Below are 20,505 nucleotides of genomic sequence, written 5' to 3'. Positions count from 1 at the left end.
AAACAACAGCTGCTGCTCCCCTCCTGCGGTATTTTATTTGTCTTTTTTTGTTTTTCTCCATCCCCCTCTGCGCATTTTCTTGCAGGTGGCCTACATTATCCAACCTCCACACCCCAGCGGTATTTGAAGCAAGCAACACTTCCATGTGTAGCAGGTCTACCTTGTTTGCTTCGGGCCTTTAACACTGCAGTGCTGTTCCTCTCTAATCCCAAAGACAAACATGATAAAACCCAGTCTAAAAGTTGCTGAGACGAAACAGGTTGCAGACTGTGCTGAAGAGACTGTTTCATATTAAACATGGAAGTGTTACATTCAAAAGTCTCTCACATGAGAGACTTTTGAATGTAATCTTCTTGGTAGATTTTTGTTCCCCTTATATTATGAAATGGGAGCTCCACGCAGAAAATTTGCATTGCTAGTAGTCCCAGCAGTAAACAGTTGGTGGCGCTAATGCGACGAGTAATGCCAGAACAAAGTGCACGTTCGCTGGGAACTCAGTAGCCGCCTTTTTGCTCACACACTAAACACTGCCACTGCTAATTTATTGCCTGTGGTGGACAACGTGCTTGAGAATGGGCTCCCGGGACCAATGACACTGCCTGTGTTACCCCCCCTCCAAGTTAAGTTTACTGGTGAATGGTCACCCCTGGTATTGTAGCACAGGCTCTCTTAATGAATTTAAGCAGGCAGAAAGCAGAAAAGTCTTTCTTAAGCGGCCCCCTCCTGACTCAAGTCACTTCAATGCCAGCCAAATCCCTGAACTGACACAACACATTACTTCCCGCAGGAAATACGGTAAGTGCTGCTCCTCTGTACGCCCTCTTCCATCCACAAGGATAAAAGACAAAAACTATTTATTGGCTGTTTATTTTAGATGTCATTGGCACAAACAACATTCACTACCTGCATTTTCCCAGACATGGTATCTGGTTATTGGTGGTCTTAGAGAATGAACTCTGCACTGTGTCCCGTTTCTTTAGACCTCAGATAAAAATTTGATTGGAGGAAAATATAGTTAGGCCTGTGATGTACTGGTGACCCTTCCGAGGTGTACTCTGTGTGCACCCACCGTCAGCTGGCATAGGCTCAAGCCACAGCGCAAGCCTGTTTTGATAAGAAAATGGATGGATGGAAAACTTTTTAGCTCAAAGAAAACTGTTTATTTGTACAGTTTAAAGCGTATAAAAAGTGCAACTAGAAATAATATGTGGGAACTATCCCCACGCTCCTTTGCATGTGCATAGTAAAGCACAAAGAAAATAAAAATGCTGGAGCAAGTACGCTGTGAATTTTAAACCAATATTTCGAAACTTTGGGAAGTAGAATCAGGGCACCGGGTTCACCCACTCATCATTAGTAATGCATTCAGCCTGCATTTTTAGTCAGGCGAACAAGAGCCACCAGCTCAAAGGAGAAGTGAGGCTCATGAGTGAAGCCTGAGTTTGAAAGAGGAAGGATGACATGTGATTATAGATCATGCAAAAAAAGAAGAAAAAAACAACATAAATTTGACCACGGTGATAGTAATCATGCTAATTATGGTGACACAACAGAAGCTGCCAATCTTATGAAACCGGTGTCTGAAAGATGTTGAAACTAATGCCTTGGGAAATAAGTAAGAGTTTTAAAAGTAAAAGGAGAACAGCAGTTAGAGCAAAGTTGATCATGTATTTATTCCTTTAAATAGAAAATGATGATCATCTACCCAAAAATGTAACAATATAGTATCTCCAGTGAAAGAGAAGTCAAGCTAACAGTTAGAATAATGCACAGCTCTTTAGATGTGAGTAAATGCATTGCTCCTGTCTTTGCTTCAGGAGTAGTGTATTTAGAGCTTCTGGCCACATTTGTTAATGATACAAAAAAGAAAAACACAAAAAATTACAGTATAATTGTGACCTAAAGCGACAAAGCTTTACCTGTTTCTCTGTTGTTTGTAACATAACCGGGCCAACAAAAGTTTCTCCCCAAATTCACAATACTCGGATACTAGAAAAACAAACAACAACAAAAATCCTTCACAGTGTTAACCTGAGTACAGTACATGATAAGCAGAGCTCCTTCAGACCTCCTTCACTTTCTTTGGAAGGGGAAGTGAAATCATCAACACACACCAACCCAAAGAAAAACCAAACAAAACACTTTACCCATGTGACCTACAGAACAATAAATGCAAATAATGCTTCACCTTATGTGTAAATAACATAAAATCAGGCAGCAACACCCCATCACCCACAGTGCAGACACATGACACAGAAGTGCATGCTCCTGCAGAACCTCAAGAAGCCATCGCATGAGCACTTTGTGTAATGAGGGCTCGAGGTGAAGTAGAGAACTCCTCCTCCCTTCATGTCAGCCTCTTTGCTTTGCCTTCATCTTCTCATTGCACCAAACAAAGTCTCATCTGTCGGCGTGGCCTCGTTCAGTGCTGTCTTCTTCTCTCCGGGCAGTTGCGTCCTGCTCGGGTAGCAGCCTGTGCGGGCGCTGCGCCTCTGCTCGACATTGGGAGCAGGATGTGAGCGCGGCGCAGAGGCGCGTGCGGATCGGCTGAGTGAACAAGACGAACATGACGCAGTTGGCTGCTCCCTGCAAGGTGTTGCCAATCCCCTGTGGGATCAGACGAAAGAGGAGTTTCAGATGAGGGCATCATGATGGCTTATTCCAGAGAAATAAAAAGTCTTTATGAGTTTTGATGGCAAATGCTTGTTTTATCGGTCAATAAAACAACACATTTTCATTTATATCATCGTGTTCATAGTGCGTAAAAATGTTTTATGCACACTTACAGTGGCACTATCATGTAATAAAACAGTCCAAACATCATAAAGGCTTCATTTCATTTTCAAGCCATTTAAAAGGAAAATTTACAGTATTTTGAAAATGCTTTGTTACTTTTTAAAAAGGCAAAAAGAGAAAGAAGCGTAAACTCACGTGCAGCGTGACCAGCGCTGGGTTCTGTCTGACACTTGAGTCGGCTAGCAGCAGGATAAAGCGCACCGTGCTCCAAATGCGTAGGACGATGAAGATGATGGGGATGAGCGTGAGCTTCACATCAGCCATGGAGGAGAAGGAGTGGGCGGGAGGCCTGTTGGCCAAGATGGGACGGTACTCAGAGAGGGCTGCATGCTGCGTCAGAGCATCAAGAGTGAGACCATTAAAAGGAAATAAAGAAAGAGAGAAAATGTGTCATCAAGAACATCAGATAACTTTCACACTACTAGGCAGATATTTGAGGGAGATACAGAAACCCTTTCATTACACTATATCATTTTTGTTTTTTTTAAAAAACAACAAGCCAAACTGCAGAAACTAAGTACATCCCGCGATTCAGTAGCTTATAGAACCACCTTTAATAGAAGTTGAAGTAATCATTTTCTGTGTGACTTTATCAGTCTCTAATATCATTGTAGAGGGTTTTGGCCCAATCTTCTACACAATGGTGCTTCTGCTCAGTGAGGTTTGTGGGCATTTGTTCATGCACAGCTCTCTTAAGTAAGGTTGGAATCTAGACTTTGACTGGACCTTTGCAGCTGTTCTGTTGGAGATTTGCCTCTGTGCATGAACCTGTTTGGATCAAGCTTTAGCATCCGGACAGATGGCCTCAGATTTGACCCTAGAATACTTTTATACAGAGGAGTTCATGGTTCACTCGGTGACGTCAAGCTGCCAATATCCTGTGGCTGAAAAACAAGCCCAAATCATTACCCATGCACCACTGTGGTTGGTATAACTCGTTAGTGCTGATATGCTGTGTTTGGTTGCAATTGTGCATGTTTGGTGCAACTTTGCATTACTAAGCCGTGGTGCCATGTTCTTTTTTAGAGAAAACGCTTCCTCCTGTTAACCCTTCCTGACAAGCCATATTTGTTCAGTCTTTATTTAATTGTGCTGTCATGAACTTTAACGTTTAACATGTTAACTGAGGCCTGTAGAGTCTCTTGGGGGTTTTTTTGTTGCAGTTTCTCTGAGCATGCACGGTCTGACTTTGGGATGAATATTCTGGGACATTCATTCTTAGGAATACTGGCAGCTGTCATGAGGTGATCCACACCTGCACACTGACAAAACTTCTGCTTTCACAGAGGTGCACACACTTGATGAAGAACCATTATTCCAGTACATTTGATGAGGAATTCCTGGCTGCTACTTACCCTCCTAATTCTTTATGGACGCGGTAATCGTGTGATTAGATTCTCACGCCGTTTCTTCATTTTTGGCCAGTTTTTGTTAAATAACGACATGGAGCTGTATGTTATGCGTTGTTGTTCATCTGGGGTTTTGCTTACTTCATTTTAACCTGCTCAGGACCAGATGATTGTCTTAACATGTCCTGATATGTAAAACTGAACTTTCTTTTTCCCATGACTGAAAGTTTCTGTTAGGATAAAAGTGCAATATAACAAAGAATGATTTCATCCACAGTCTGACTACCTCTGTAGTGTGTTTCATAATAGTTAGCGTGTTAGGGATAAAGTTTCCTGTCATCCTCTAGGGGAAACAAATCAGTTCCTTTAATGCTCAACTGCTGAAAGTCTGAGTCACAGATACAGGAACTGGGATGTATTGATATTCTGTGCATACATTCCTATAGAAGATTTCAGGCTGTGATCAGTATGTTGTTTGGTTGAAATGATTTATGAGCCAGAATGTTTTAAACAAACTGTATTTCCACTTTATGCCCAGGTGATGATTTTAGCTTTCCAAGACTAAATGCAAATAATGACAGGCCAATACATTTTGGGTTTTTCCCCCTGAAGACAACAGTGTCTCTTTCACTCTCTGACTATGATATTAATCATAATGCAGAAGGCAAGAGGGGAAGTTTGAGATCAGCTTTTTAATGAATAAAGAAACTCGTTCATGATTCACTCTGTCGACCTGAAAACAGCTGATCACCAGCAGATTTCCAATAAAGGTCAAAGGTTCTGGCTGATTACAGATGAATGTAAATAACAGATCCACTGTGGATCGCTCGTACTGAGTACCGGAGTATTAAGAAGGATGATTTTAATGCTTGGCAGGAAAAAGAGTTGTGTATCTGCAGGTTTGTTGTGGTTCTTAATGTGTAAACAGATTTTTGAACGCAAAGTGACATATTCAAATAGTCACAAAGCTCTGTGTACACATGACTGATGAATGAGGTCCCTGGTGTCCTCCTCACCGCTATGTGGATGTGCCTCTTGATCAGGATGTAGAGGAAGGGGAGGGTGAGGTACGCCAAGAACTCCCAGATCTTTCCAGTCAGCAGCATCCACAGGACCCGGTCTTGAACGTTGATCCTGACCCAGCACCAGCCCACCGACACCTCTGACGCATCGTAACCAATCTTGTTGAGACTCACAGCTGCAATAGTGATGGCCAGAGGAATTCCCCAGCTGGAACACAAAACAAGGGTCCGGAGAGTAAACACAACAGCTCCGAAGGTCAGAGTCACATTTTTAAACTTTTCCACTGGAGGTTTTTATGTAAATGTTTGACGGGCATGACACCAACACTTGCAGCAAAGACATGTGACAGTGTGTGATAGTAATCTTGTGCTTAAGGCTTTTGTGTGTTACATGGTGCAAACTGCAGAGTCACGGCCTGTTCTGTTGTAGAAGAAGATAAAACCACGAAATGAATTCTGCATTGTTTGCAGCGCTCGTTAGTTTCCCGCCCCCCCATGAAGCACTTCTCCTCTTATAACACCACTTTAAAAGGTTACTAGATTTTCATTGCAGTATACACAGCAGCAGACCTTTATAAATACCAAAAAGACAGTGCGTGTGTCTTAGTGTATATAAGCCTCCATAAATGCCTCTGTTGTGTGATCTCCAGTTCATTGCAGTATCTGAGAACTCACAGAGAGATTGTTAGGATGACAACGGCAAACACTGCAGTGAGCCATACCCATGGGTGAAAATGTTCCCGTGTCCAAAAATAGATCAATTAAACGATGGTACATCACAGTGAGTCAACTCGCTAACAATCAGTGAGGACAAATCATTAACGTGCAGAAGGAAAGTGGACAACAAGGATTAAAATGTGTAAAATAAAAAAATAAAACACTACAAGGGGTCGTCACACTGGGAGGCTCCGCATGTTTGATTGCTGTTTTTACAGTGGAAACAGTGAACCACTAAAATAAACACATTTGTTTTAGCTGTTACATTTTTTACAAAATTGACATGTTAATAAAGAAATATATCTGAAGCACAAACATGAGTAATGAAATAACTGCTTGTCAATAAAGTGGACACACAGTACTGTGTAAAAATCTTGAGTCACCCCTCATTTTTTTGTATTTTACTTCAGAGCCAGATTTTCTTGGAATTTTTAAAGTACTCTTGAGCAATAGGTCTCCAGGCTTTCTGAGCATCCTCCAAAATTTTTTATTTTTTTTTGGACATTGGCTGTTTTTTCACCCATTTTCAGTCCGGTCCGTGTACCTGACCATTTTCAGAGGAATGCGTTTTTTGTTGTTTTTTCACTTCTTAAGCTACTTAAAAATAACCTATGAGTCATTCAAGCACAAAAAAAGCACGTGACTCAAGGGATGAAAAAGTGTTGTGTCTACACATAACAGACAAGTTTGCAAAAAAACAAACAAACCCATTTTATATCTTATATATTTTATATCTTTAGGGATGAAAAATGTTTTTATTTCCCAGAGATTTATTAGTAGAAAACTTGACATGGTGCCCCCTTCCCCCTGACTCTTTGGGCTTGAATTGTAAAAAATGAATCTTTCTGGTAGCTCATTGCCCAGACTTTCCTGTAACTATAAAAATTCACCAAAAATGTCCTATTTTTTTAAATTTAGAATCCAAAAATGCATGCCCTCTCAGCATGGTGTGCAGTGTGTCCTTCAAAGAAAATGGGGAAACTGGATGAGTGGAGGACAAAAGAAGAAGTGGCAGGCCTAAAACCTATCTACAGCAGAAGGACAGTGTCTGAAGGTCACATCCTTAAAAACGGGCCTGAGAATGCATCTGGTCCTTCATTTGATTCCTCTACTCTTCACTGAAGCCTCACCAGAAATGGTCTCAATGGAGAGGTGACTGTTAAGAAGACATTTTTAAGGAAGGGAACAAAGTGAAAAAGCCAAAATACACAAGAACTGGAGTGAAAAATCAGTGGTAACATGTCTTATGGAGTGATGAATACAAATATGAAATGTTTGGCTCGTGTCATCTTCAGTATGTGTGGAGGAGGTCAGTAAAGAGTGTCTACACAACATTGAGGGTCAACAGTCATCTAGATCGGAGGCTGTATCATGGTTGGAGCTGCATTTCAGCCAGTGGCGTTGGAGATCTCGTTAAACTGATTAAATTATGAACACAGAAAAGTGCAGGCAGATTTTGATCTGTTATGCAATGCCATCTGAAGAATGTGACTGGCCACAGCTTCGTTTTTCACAACAATAATCTCAAACACCACACCAGTCCAGTAAAAGCATACCTGGATAGAATAACACACAATGGTTCACTATCAATCATGGCTTCCCCAGAGCTGGACCTCAACATTATTAAAGCAGTGTGTGACCATCTAAAGGTGGCCAACATCCAGAGAAGAGCTTTGAATGTCCTTCAAGTAGCCTGGAGAACTATTCCTGAAGACTACTTAAAGAAATTACAAGAAAGCTGCCTAAGACAGCTCAGACTATGGTGAAGAATAAAGGCAGCCATACCTAATATTGACTGTCAAGCTTGTTAGAATTGTATAAGGAGTGGGAGTCCCCACCAAGCATCATTTGAAGGTGAGACCTCCTTTTCTAGCAAATGGTCACTATAGCACATGATGTGAAAAGAAGGCGAGATTAGCTGCTGATTTAAAATGACATAAAGCACCACAGGGAACTGTGCTGTCCCCTCTTCTCTTCACCCTGTACACCTCTGACTTCTGCTACAACTCTGAATTATGCCATATCCAGAAGTTTGCAGACGACACGGCCATCATGGGGTGTATCTGGGATGATCAAGAAGAGGAGTACAGAAGTCTGGTGAGGAACTTGGAGTCACACAAACCACCTGCAACTCAACACCTCAAAGACTAAGGAACTGGTTGTGGACTTTGGGAGGTCCAGAGCAGGTCCACTGCCGGTTCAGATAGAGGGGGAGGAGGTGGAGGTGGTCAACAAGTACAAGTACCTCGGGCTGTGGGTGGACAACAAACTGGACTGGTCATGCAACACAGAGCACCTGTATAAAAAAGGCCAAAGCAGACTTTACTTCCTCAGGAGGCTGAGCTCTTTTAACATCTGCAGGAAGCTCCTGAGGAAGTTTTACCAGTCGGTGGTTGCTGGAGTACTTTTCTATGCTGTGGTGTGCTGGGGGAGCAGCACAGCAAAGAGGGACTCATCCAGGCTGGAGAAACTGATCAGGAGGGCTAGCTCTGTGGTCGGCATGAAGCTGGACACTCTGGTGACAGTGGCAGAGGAAAGGACACTAAAAAAAATTGCTGGACATTATAGACAATGCTGGGCATCCTCTGCACACGACCATAAACAACCAGAGGAGTCTGTTCAGTGACAGGTTGCTTCTCCCAAAGACAAGAACCAACAGACTTAAAAACTCCTTTGTCCCACACGCCATCAGACTGTTTAACTCCTCTCTGGAGGGGAGAGGGAGGGGAGACAGGAGGACAAAGGAGGGGGGGACAACTAAGCTGTAGTGCCTTTTCACTGTGCAATACTTTTTGTTAATAACCAACGGTGCAATAGACTTCAATACTTGAAATGTGCAATTCCCTTGTATTCTTATTCCTATTTATTCTATTTATCCCTTTTGTATATTCTTTATTTATATGTGTCTCTGTATTTATATATGTGTATATATGGTATTCTGCTCACATTCTGTAACTTCTGTTGGTGCTGTGCTTTGGAAACCGAATTTCCCAGAGGAATCCACCCGAGGGATTAATAAAGTTCTGTCTTTATCTTATCTTATATCGGCATAGTACAGACTCAATTTGATTGATTTTAAGGAATTTTGATAAGAAAAAACAAAAAATGTTTTGTTCTACGGAAGAAAAGAGCAGGGTGGACATGTTGGGGATGTTTTTGACCATGAAACCAGAAAACAATGAATGTGAGGAAGAGGAAGAGTGGGATGAATGAAAAGCTTTGAAAATAAAATATTGTCTTTTTGGCTGTTATTGAACTCATTCATCCACAAATAAATCACCAAAGTTTCAGTAACAGAAATTCTGACAGTATGACTGAATGTTGTCAGTGATACATTTTAAGTTGGGGTGTTTTCTTTTTTCTGTTTTTGCTGGTAGTGAAAAAAAAAAGGCGAGGCACAGTTTAGACGGCGATCTATTGCAGGACAAACACACAGAGACACTCACTAATTCAGAATCACCAGTTAGCCTGACTTGTATGTTTGTGGATGGGAAGCTGGAGCACGCTGGCACGCAGAGAACATGCGTACTCCACACAGGACCCTCGCTCTGTGAGGCAGCAGTGCTAACCACAGCACAAACGTGTAAATGCCTTTTCAGTGAAGTATGTGGAAAATCCCCCATACCTAAATGGTGTTAACAAAATATCGCTTTGAAAGTATTTATTGTATCATTATCTCTTCTAAGTAAACATAAACTTTTTAAAAATACAAATGAGGCAAGGCTTTACAGCCCCCCCTGTAGATCGGCCCCTGAGTTAGGACAACTCTGTAGGCTTGAAGTGTACAAAATAAATGCTTTAAATGACAGAAAAAGTTCTGGTAGCTCATTGCTCAGACTGTCCTGTAATTATAAAGCTGGAAGTTTTTGTTAATTCACAAAAAAGTCCTATTTTATTCATTTAGAATCCAAAATGTGTGCCAGATTGGATTCTTTGCCTGACCATTTCTGACCCCCGGGGCCTTATGTTTGACACCCTTGGTGTAATGGATTTGTAGGGAGTCCCTTATTCAGTGTTCCTATCCAGAGAAACACACACGGAGGATCCAGGTTGTCCTGGTAACACCAGCTGGTGAGAAAACAAGTGAGCACGTGTCATGCATCAGCTGATTTATGAACACTCGTCACGTGAACTGATCCAATAACGCCATGGTTAATATTTGAAAACTCACTAGGTCCCACCGTGATGTCAGCACGTCACCCCGTTATGCGGTGTAACGTCAGGACGTAGCTTGGCAGTAGACTGGAGTTTTGCGCCAACTTTCAGAGTGTTACAAAATAAAGTAGATGCACGTTAAGTGAGCCAAAGCGGTTTGTGTTTGTGGTCTAATTCTCAGTTTAAAGGAGCCGTTTTGAATGTGCAGCTTTTAACAAGTCACTGTTCAAAATCTCAGAAAATATGACGTAAACTCAACTTTAGGGGGGGGGCAACTGCCGAAATCCCAAGATGCTTCAGGGCGCAGGTACCACCGGAGCAGGTTTAGTAAACAGATAACACTCCGCGGGTTGCTTACCTGACGAGGTGGAACACCAACACGAGGCTGTCAGCGACTCTTTGGTTGGCCCTCACGATGAACACGTACAGGTAAACGGCGATGGCCACGGTCCAGAAGAAGGAGCTGGTGTTGGCGAAAGTGGAAATCGCTCCCTGAGCGACGCACTCCGCCGAGTTTGTGCGGAAGACGCTCCACACTCCGAAGGCGTAGGAGACGGCGGAGAGCCAGTCAGACACCGAGAGGTAAACCAGCAGTTTCCTCGGAGTTGTCCTCAAATCCGACCAAATAATGTAGGTGAGGATAATCAGAGAGGAGCCCAGGAAAGATAGCGCGCACGAGAACAGCACGATCACCTGCTCGAACAGATACACCTCGGTCTGAGTCTGAGTCGCGTTTGCCATAGTGTAGCGCGATCAGGCACGAGCTGCAGTCGTCTCGCGGACACCGCAGTCTCTGTTTGTAAACACCTTTCTTTTCCCGGCCGAGCGCACTGGTTTTATTCTGGATGTTCCCAGGGGCTCTCCACATTATTTTCCCTTAAGGCCAGGCGACGGTTTAAAAACACTCCGTCCAGTCGAGCCACATGACTTGAAAAAAACAAAACAAAACAAAAAAATCTTCTACTGCTTTTAAGGGAGTCAAGCAAAACTTTTCACCCAGCTTAAAGCCCTCCTTCCCCGCCGCCCCCTCACCAACCGGAACCCAAAGCAGAAGTTAAGTCAGCTGGTAACCTGCAGGCACTCAAAGGGTCTATTTTTGAGTGTAATTGTCTCAGTTTGTGCTGTCCAGCTTTGACATAAAGTACCGCACACGGCACATGACAGCATGATGAAACCGCTTCCCCATTCCTGTCATGGTTTCGCATAAAAGGATTCGCTGCTCAGGTTAGAAAATGACGTCTGATTTTATTTTAATAACTATTTTGTACATGGAAAAAAAAAGATACACTTCACATAAATATAATCTGGCGCAAGTGCATTGAATAACAAGACGCATTCATTTTTATATAAATGTATGTAGAAGTTGATAAAAAGTGACTGAATTTTGGCTTCAGAAAGTGCAGTATTGCAAAGTAGGCAATCAAAACACATGAATAGGTGGTGGCACCAAAGCAGAAGTGTCATCAAAGAGCACAGAGGAACTGAATAAATAAAAGCGAAACAAAACATAATTTAAAAGTACATCAGCTGTGAACATGATGGGCAGCAGAAAATTGAAACATTGAAATGTATTTATTTGAATTATTTGATGATCTTGTAAACTACAGGACATAGATTGCATCTAACAAATATTTTCATGGTTTCACTTCATTCTTCTTTGCAAGGTAAAAAAAAAAAAAAAGCATTTAAAATTGTGTATCCAAAACCTCCCTGTATTAATCCTCAGGTATACAAAAAAGGGAAAAAGCTGCAAATGTGTGAAAGTGATTAAATCTGAAGCATGGGTTTAATGACTAGTTATTTAAAACACCCGATCATGAATATAAAAGCCTTCATGGGTGAATTTAAATGTAGACAAAGGACCAATTAATTTTTTAAAGAGTGAATTCACGGTAACCCATCCTGCAGTAAGAGTTGGAATCTCAGCTTTCTGGGGCAATAAGTTCATTTTTAAATAAAAGCATAATTTTGCCTGAAATTACATTTCTATTAGCGACGAGTTCACTGTGCACAGAAATAAAGGAGAAGCTAACAACTAACATCTGGCTTGCCTCCTGTCCCGAGTGCTGATGATTCTTTGGTGGCCTTGTGATTTGCAGTTTACCAAAGAAGTGTGATGTAAAACGGTTTAGAGCCCTCGGAGCGGTGACCTTGTGTCAGAGCAGGACTTTTACTGCTTCTGCATTACTGCAGCCCAGAAAAACCTGCAACCCCCTTGTTTTAGTGTTTGCAGCAGTGCAGCAGAACATTGGGGGTTTTTTTTCTTTGTCTTTTTTCCCTTGCAGACTGCAGCCAACTCGGCATCTGCATTATCGCCTGAATCACACCATCGACAGACAGGTTAAGACACTGTTTTGTATCGAGCATCAACAATAACGGTGAGAGATTCTGAGATGGAGTGGAGAAAAAATCAGAAGAACATCGTGTGTGTGTGTGTGTGTGTGTGTGTGTGTGTGTGTGTGTGTGTGTAAGCCTAAATTAATGTGCACCTGACTCATCTGCACACATTAGGTCGTCTTTGGTCACACAGAAATATTCTCATCATGCACTAAATAAAAAGTGTTCTTTTTTAAATGTAGTCCAAAGGGCCTTTCTGCAACACTTTTGCATTATTACAAAATTCTTGTGTTAAGTAAGGAAAGAGGAAAATATATAAATCAGTATTTATCTAACTTTATTTATAATGCTCCTTTTCTACAGCAGCAATATGTCACAAATAAAATATCAGGCACATAAATCAAGAATTAATCATATCCACTTTCTTTTTGTTTGTGCGTTACATCCAGAAATATCTATGGAGCAAATTAAATTAAGGGATCAAAAACATGCATTTGCAACTGAAAAAAGTCATAGTAAGCCAAGTTGTATTTTCTGAATGAAAGGGCTTTCGTTTTGTCTCAATGAAAAGGAAAAAAAAGGCAAAGGTTTCACAAATTGGCGCAGCAGCGTTTGATCAAAAGCATGCCGGGAGGTTTGCTTTCAGTCACAAGATGGCAGCAGAAGATCATGATAGTGCAACAGACAGTGTGGAAGTTTGACGCTTTGATCCATTTTCTAAATATTGCGGAGGCCGTGCGCTCGGTCGATCTCTCCTCAGTTAATTCTCTTAGGAGGGTCGAAAACTTACAGTGCCAGCTCCCAGTTTCTTCCCTCTCAGCTGTGATCCCGGGGCTTCTTATTGCGAAGAATTTCTGCGGCAGTATACTTGCTGATTGCTTCATTCTCACTCCTCACAACAACCAGCTAAGACACTGCCAGAGAAACACCCACAGCAGCCGCGTCCAACCACCCGACTCCGGGCTTGCTCTCCCCAGCAGGGTCCTGACTGGTCTTTGGTGCATGTGTCCACCTGCGAGCCTGGCACTGCTGACGCTTTCCATTCCCAGCTTCGTGGTGATGGTGTTGTTGGTGGTTGTTGGAAGGCAGTGGCCTCACACTGAAAGCCCCCCCCCCTCACCTCGAGGGTGGCGTGGTGCTCTGGCAGCTCTGTAAGAAAGCAGGAGGAAATGTTAGTAGTTGTTCATTAAGTGTATAAGTATAGAGGCCCTTTCTGCTCCCTGACTGAGATTTACACAACTACAACGCACAGACGAGCCCACGTTCCGCTTCATGAAGTGAACCCCCGAGCTTGTTTCCAAACTGATTTCTTGATCTCCTCCTAGCCGGTTTGTGCAGCATCACTTTAAGTGCACACAACTTTGGCAAACACAAACACCCCCGAACTAAGAATAGGCTTGCCATGACTCATGATTTTGCAACAAAAAAGCTCGGTTTGATTTAGCTCTCAACTATTTGTGTGGCTGCCAGCCTTGCTTCTGTTTTTTTTTTTTTGGGGGGGGGGGGTTATGTCTTTTTTTTTTTTGTTTGTTTGTTTGTTTAATGTAATTTTTTTTACCCTAGCTCCATACAGTGCTAGTCTGTGTTTGTGTACCTCAGGGACCACAGCTACAACGCTATCAGTTGCGTTTGCTCGCTGCAGTGCTATTTTGGGCTGGCTGACCGCTCCATACTGGATACTAGAGAACGGTAGGCACATGCTCTTAAACGAAGGAAGAGAAGATGTTCCGTAGAGGGAGGAACGTCTGGAAAACAAACAGTTTGAATTACATCAACTATCCGCTGTTATTGCTTCTGAATTCTGCAGCAAGGCTATTTGTGGCCCTCTGCGTCGGCTTCTGGTCTATCTTGTGACGTACTTTTTGGTTGTATAACTGGAAATTCCAGCGTTTTTATTTGTGGTTTAAGCATTTTGACCTTTTTGAAATTCTAAGAAAGCACTTTATGACGCTCTGAAGCTTCTTGCCTGAAACAAACACAAAATTTGTATTTGTCAGCGTCTGTCTTCACACACACACACACATGCACAACTGATGTCCACAGACAAACGCAGAGGTCGCACCTTGACCTGCTTTCACCAAGCAGCTGCATCCTTGTCCCTTTGTGCGTTCGCAGCGAGTTAGATGCCGCCTTCGCTGAGCACATGATGACAGGAATTCCTTCCTGTTCAGACCTTGAGGTAATCCTGATACAGGAACGAAGAATGGCAGGGAAAACAAAACCCTGCCTGCTAAATGAATGGCCGGCCGCCCCACCGCCTCTCACGGCAAACAGCAGCGAGCCTCGACTAACAAGCCTTTCCACAAATGCATTTAAAGCCTCAGGCACGGCTCACCTCTCCTCACAGATTTCCCTATTGTAATATTTCCGTAGTATTGTCCAAACCTGGGGAAAAAAACCCTTTTTTACAAATATTAGTCAGAGGTGTGGATGAATACTGCTCGAGCGGACTTAGTAAGGGATTTAACCGGATAAATAAATGCTGTTTTGTGGTTTAACCTGTTAAGTACATCTTAATTTAGCTGGAGGGGGATGTGTCCAGACGATGCAGCTAACACTAAATTTTTGTTATTATCACCACATCTGCACAAGCTAAATGAAAAGATAACAATAACGCTTTTCATCGAGTGTTTTCTTTTTTTAGCGTTTTGCTTATTGTGCGTTTTATCTTTGTTGTGGCAAATTAATTGCACTCGGTGTGCACAGGGAGGTGGAGGAAGTGCACAACACGAACAAAATTGCATCTCATTTTCACGTGTGCATTGTTAGTGATATCAGGTTTTTTCATACTTATTATTTCACACCACTCATATCGCAGTACGAGTTGTTTTCTAAATTAATCGACTGTCATCTAACAAAATAAAACCTTGACAGTAAAGATTTGGGGGAAAAAGTGTTTTGGTATTTTTTGGAAGATCAAAACAAAATCATTAATGTTTAATTATTATAAACAAATTAAAGTCTTTTAAAAAATATTTAAAGTTTTATTTTATATTCCCTTAAAAATACCCTTGTGAAACTAAACATTTTTATTGTCCTTTTTGATCCAATATGTATTTTCCTGTTGCTAAATTATGATTTTTATTTATTTATTTTTAATTTGAAAAGGAAAACCGTGAAAGCTAATGTAAATGAACAAGCCTGGTTTAAGATGTTAACGTGTCATCGATGGCTTGTAAGAGAGCATCATTTGGTCCTTTGTGGTGTAACTAAAAGCTTTAAATATCAGATTAAAATTGACTCGTAAAAACACACACACACAAAAACACAAAAAGATTTGTGTTAGTGTTAGACGTGTGTAATCTGGAGTGTCAAACGTAACATTGCACATGGTCCACATAGCGTTTGCCTCAGAATAGCTTTTGTTTAAATAACCGTGGGACTCTGTAGGTCTACAGTTTCTGACATATTCAGCCTCCAGGCAACAATTTTCCCCAGCAACACTTCACCAAAACACACACACACACGTGTACAAACCCCAGGCTGGCCTATACTTCCTCATCATGGTGGATCCCTCTGCTGTCAGGCCTCACGATGTGTAATCCAAACGAGAGAGAAAAAAAATCACATTCACCCACTTTACCTCACTTCCCCGTTTCTCCTCATGTCACTGCTGCACATTTCTTGGTTGATCAACGCTTCCACAAACCTAATCATCTGATGGCAAACAGTGACATCAGTATGTACTGAAGGGCCGTGCTGCTGAGCAGTTTAACACATGCACAACACGCTCACATCGGCATACATGACACCTCCCACCCACTCCATGACATGTTGGTCAGTCACAGGAGCTCGTTCAGTGAGAGACTGAGATTACCGAAAAGCACCACTGAACGACACAGGAAATCATTCCTGCCTGTGGCCATCTCCCTGTACAACGCATCCACTTAACACACTGTTTGCTGCTACAACTACACATGTTTCTTTTCCAAATATTTATTTATAAGTGACTTATGTATGTATGTATGTATATATATGTATATATTGTACTATTCTTAGTTAGCGTATTGTCTGTCTTGTCTTAATGTTGGTTTAAAATGGAGCACTGTAACAAAAAATAATTTCCCCCAGGGATCAATAAAGTATTCTGATTCTGATTCTGATGACATGCGAGCTTAGCCTCTCGTAGTCTTTTTTTTTTTTTAACTTTTATTTTTAGAACAATTTTAAAGCATATTTGGGTTTGAGCTAAATGAATCTACACGCCAAACTGCAGTGTGTTAATAATTAAATAGAACGGAGTCTCACACTCAGCTTGCACTACCCCTGGTTGCCAGAGAGAGGGGAAAAAAAGAGTTTCCCCAGTAACTATCTTCCTGCTTGACCACACACAACTAAAATACACAGATCATAGCGTGTTGGACACTAAATGATTATCACCTGAGTTCTCGGGTGATTAATGTATTTGAGTTTTTACCGGCCTGCATGAGTTTTTACAGTAGGGTTTATCAGTGCTGTGTGATAATGTGTGCCAGCGTGGACAGACTGGCCTTCGTTTATCTGCTTCTCTGTGTACACTGTTCCTAATCTCATTTCGCTTCCTGACTGACATGCTGATGACACTTGTCTTCTGAGAACCAGGGCCGCTCGAATCGTCTGTCACACCGTCTAGTCGCAAACTCGAATCAGATCCCGCTAGATACAAATCACTTCTGAGAAACGAGGACCTGTTATAAAGCCTTTCGCTCTCGGCTCTCTTGGGGCTTTTCAGGAGGGGAAAGATGCGGCCTGCTGGGTCTCCTGTTGGAAAACTGGCTTTCATTATGAATACCAGAGAAAACAATAACAAAAACAGCTGCCCTTCTCCGTGAGGATCAAGACGAGATGATGAAAGGGTCACTCATCCTGCCACTGTGCAACTGGGTACTGTGTTTGGGTGTATCATAGCTTTCGCTAACCTTTTGTGTAGTCACCATGGGATTAAGCCAGCATCAAAACTCAAGCTTGGACGCTTCTACTACTTGCAGTGGCTTAAATTATCGTTTTCTAATTTAGATTTACAGGCTGATCTGAAGGCCTCAGCCTGGCATCATTTTAATTCCCCTGAACTAGTTGGTGTTTCTGAAAATTTCACTCAGTTTCAGCAGAAGTGCACAGGTCCTCAGAAGTGTTCAGCTGTAGCATTGTTGTGTATGTCAGAGGCATCTGTTTACACACAGTTTGGACACTCACCAGTTAGCCAGGCAGCAGCAGAGGTCCACCATCCAGCGTGATCTCCAGCGGGTGCACTCAACGTGTTGGCATCAACAGGAGTCTGTTCACGGGCTCTCCCGATGTGTGGGTCACTTCACTCTGGAAAAACTGTTGACCACCAGCCTCTTGCCTCTCCTCCTGTGGCTGCCTCTCTCTCTCTCTGTCTGTTCAGTCAGGCAGTACAACAAGTCAAGGCATGTTCCAACACGCCACCAACAGCCGGGCTGGATGTATGAGCCTGCACAGGGGGAGGAGCAGAGGATCAGAGAGGGGGGAAACCCAGAAAAGACCCAGCATGACTCAGCCTGCTTCGGTCAGTTAGCATAGCTTTCAGTCTGAGCACTTTAACACATGAGTTAGTCTTCGAAGGTGCATTATGACTTATTCTGTGTGACATGCTTAAGTCATTTAAGTCAGAAGCAGAGATGAGGAGATGCTCTAATGGGTGACGACTGCTGAAAATGTGTTAGACAGAGGAGCGCTTTTTTAAAAAACTGCTCTGACTTCCTGGCCCACGTCTGGCTGCAGGCGGTGACTGCTTTGTCTTTTCACTTTCTGTGTCCTGCCGGTGGAAGCAGCTCAAAATGTCTCTGTCCCAACCTCCCAGTCTTTGTCAGCTGAAGCTGAATTTAGATTAAAGTAGATGAAATGTCTTTTACAGAGCTGTTGTTCACCCATGCTCTTATTAGCAGTTAGTCCTACTTAATCTTTAGCACAGAAGAACAAATAGTTTATAGCATACTAATAAAAGGTGCTGATTCATTAAATCTTCGTTGGGTTTTTTGTTTTGTTTTTTCCAGTAACTCAGCGGGTCACATCAATTACAGATGAAGTCCGTCGGCATGAATTATGAAACTGCAAAAAATCACAGAGAACGCATCAGCAAAGATATGAAACGCTGTGAAAATTAATTGCTTCCTGGAAAAGTGACATTTTTTAGTGAAATCAAAATTTCTAAACTGTTTATTAATGCAGCGAGAAAAGAAAAGGTGCAGTATACAAGTGTGCTTTACGTGTCCATTTATCTGCTGACACATTAAACTGCATTAAATGTGCAGAATCATCAGCATCCATGAGTGCTAATTATTCAAACCTGCTTTGCTGTTAGCTGGGTTTTTTTTTTTTTCCGTTACTAGAGCAGGCCTGATGCCGGTTCATCACTGCTGTAGTGGAAGTTGATCACTAGGCAGATTCTGGGAACAGCGGTAGGAGCCAGCTCAGCAAAACTCACCTGCTACTATATGGTCTGAGTTTGGCTGCCTGAGCATCTCTGAAGCTGCACTGTACATCAGTGCTGCTGCTCTTCACTGCAGCCTGTCAACAGACTGATGACCTTATCAATGAAAGAGCAAAGTCACCGTGATGTTACACCCTGAAAGAGCTCAAAGCACTTTTGGCTCGGCTCGGAGCCTCGTCTTTGCCCACCCCTTAACAGCAACTAGAGAGGCAGCTTTGTAAAAGAGCAGACGAGGTTCATTTTCCTGCCGTTAGCTGCCTTAATTTATTGGAAGTGGTGTTGCGGCACCGCACAGAAGTATTTTCACAAAGTGCCGGCAGTAGTTTCACCAACTGACTTGGCTGATAATTTATGCAATTTACTCATGAGTGAAATATGGGTATCCGCTGACGTAGCCCCGCTTACTGGAACGTATCCCTGCACTTCAGTACAGAACTGTAGTTATTCATCCTCCTACCTGCAACAGACTGCAGCTGAAGCCTGAGATTTGCATCTGTGTCAGTTTGGGATGGGGGGGTGGGAGAAGGAACCCCTAGCCCAGCAAGTTCAAAGCTTGCTGCATTGATTACATCATCGGAACTGGAGTGCTGGAACGGGACAATGCACCATCAGAGGGGAGGGAGGGGGGGCAATCGGCTAATCTCACCAGTGCCTCCCTGTGGTGCTCCATGGGCAGTGTGTGGGGGTAGGGGAGGTTGGGGGTGGGGGGGTCTTTCCCTCTCGCTCTCTCTGCCTCTGTCTCTAAGCTCAGCACAGTCCAGCACATTGCAGGACGGCCTGCTCTGCCATGCAGGGTCATGTGACATCAGGACTGTCTGAGATTTTCTGAGAGGGAATGATGCTCTTTGGTGTATTTCCTCCTCTGTGTGTGTGTGTGTGTGTGTGCGCGTGTGTGTGCGTGTGTGTGTGTGTGCGCACTCTTGCATGTGTGCCATTACAGGCCAGCACTGCAGGAACTCAGCTGCTGCAGGACACTGCAGGATTGCTGTTCTGCTGCTGGCTCTCTGTCTCCTGCTTCTCTCTCCCTCCTTTCTATATTCACTCAAGCAAATTGCTCAAGGAGGATGGTGAGAGCATGTGCTGCATACTTTTTCAGCAGGGACGGAGGGGTGGGGGGTGCGTGGCTGAGAGAGAGAGGAGGAGGAGGAGGGGGCAGAATCACAGAGGTGCAAAGCATGCCGGTGAGGCGCTCTGCTGGGCAACTGTACCTCTGAGAGAGACTACAGTAGAGAAATTGGAGATGAGGAAAGAGGAGGAGGAGAAGGAGAGAAGGTGGGAGGTGGGGGGAGGGCAGAAGCGAGGTGCAAGGAACATCAGGTGAGTGCGGCAGTTCCCTTCGCTGGCAGTGTAGCACCCACCCTCAGAGAAAGTGTGAGCAGGAGAACTGCAGATGTTCCGAGATGATGTCAAGCTCCGGATGTAGCACAGACCCTTTAGTACAGTTTGTGATCATCATTGTGCCCGTCTGTCTGCAGTGGGGAGAAACAGAAAGTCCAGAGAAACGCCTTGGACTCCAGCCTCACCAAACTGACAATGCAGGGCCGGCTTTTTCAAGGTCTTAGCACAGTTACCCGAGGTGAACTCAGAGCTGACCGTGTAGCCAAGTGAATTCACCATTCACACCTTCCATACTGGTTTCCAAGCATTTGTAATACTTTGACTTTTATAAGAAGCTTTAACCCCCATAAACAATTTATAC

At 43.0% G+C, this 20,505-nt stretch overlaps 1 protein-coding gene across 1 annotated transcript; it reads right to left on the bottom strand.

Moving 5' to 3' along the window:
- Positions 1 to 1,195: 1,195 nt before the first annotated feature.
- Positions 1,196 to 17,747, bottom strand: gpr157 (G protein-coupled receptor 157). The gene is made up of 5 exons (XM_085394211.1): positions 17,549 to 17,747; positions 10,398 to 13,525; positions 5,162 to 5,375; positions 2,932 to 3,126; positions 1,196 to 2,607 (listed from the first exon to the last, which is right to left on the bottom strand). The coding sequence occupies exons 2-5, from the start codon at positions 10,778 to 10,780 to the stop codon at positions 2,401 to 2,403; spliced, it is 999 nt and encodes a 332-aa protein (XP_085250337.1). The 5' UTR covers positions 10,781 to 13,525; positions 17,549 to 17,747; the 3' UTR covers positions 1,196 to 2,400.
- Positions 17,748 to 20,505: the final 2,758 nt, after the last annotated feature.

Source organism: Rhamphochromis longiceps, linkage group LG20, assembly GCF_057381845.1.
Source record: "Rhamphochromis longiceps isolate RC_006_pf linkage group LG20, R_longiceps_female_GT1.1, whole genome shotgun sequence".
NCBI lineage: Eukaryota > Metazoa > Chordata > Actinopteri > Cichliformes > Cichlidae > Rhamphochromis > Rhamphochromis longiceps.
This window is presented reverse-complemented; position numbering and strand designations above follow the sequence as displayed.

Coding starts and splice junctions, on each gene's coding strand:
- gpr157 (XM_085394211.1), bottom strand. CDS start 10,780: ATGGCAAACGCGACTCAGACTCAGACCGAGGTGTATCTGTTCGAGCAG. Junction 3,127..5,161: donor AGAGGCACATCCACATAGCG/GTGAGGAGGACA, acceptor GCTCTGACGCAG/CATGCAGCCCTCTCTGAGTA. Junction 2,608..2,931: donor CAGCGCTGGTCACGCTGCAC/GTGAGTTTACGC, acceptor CTGATCCCACAG/GGGATTGGCAACACCTTGCA.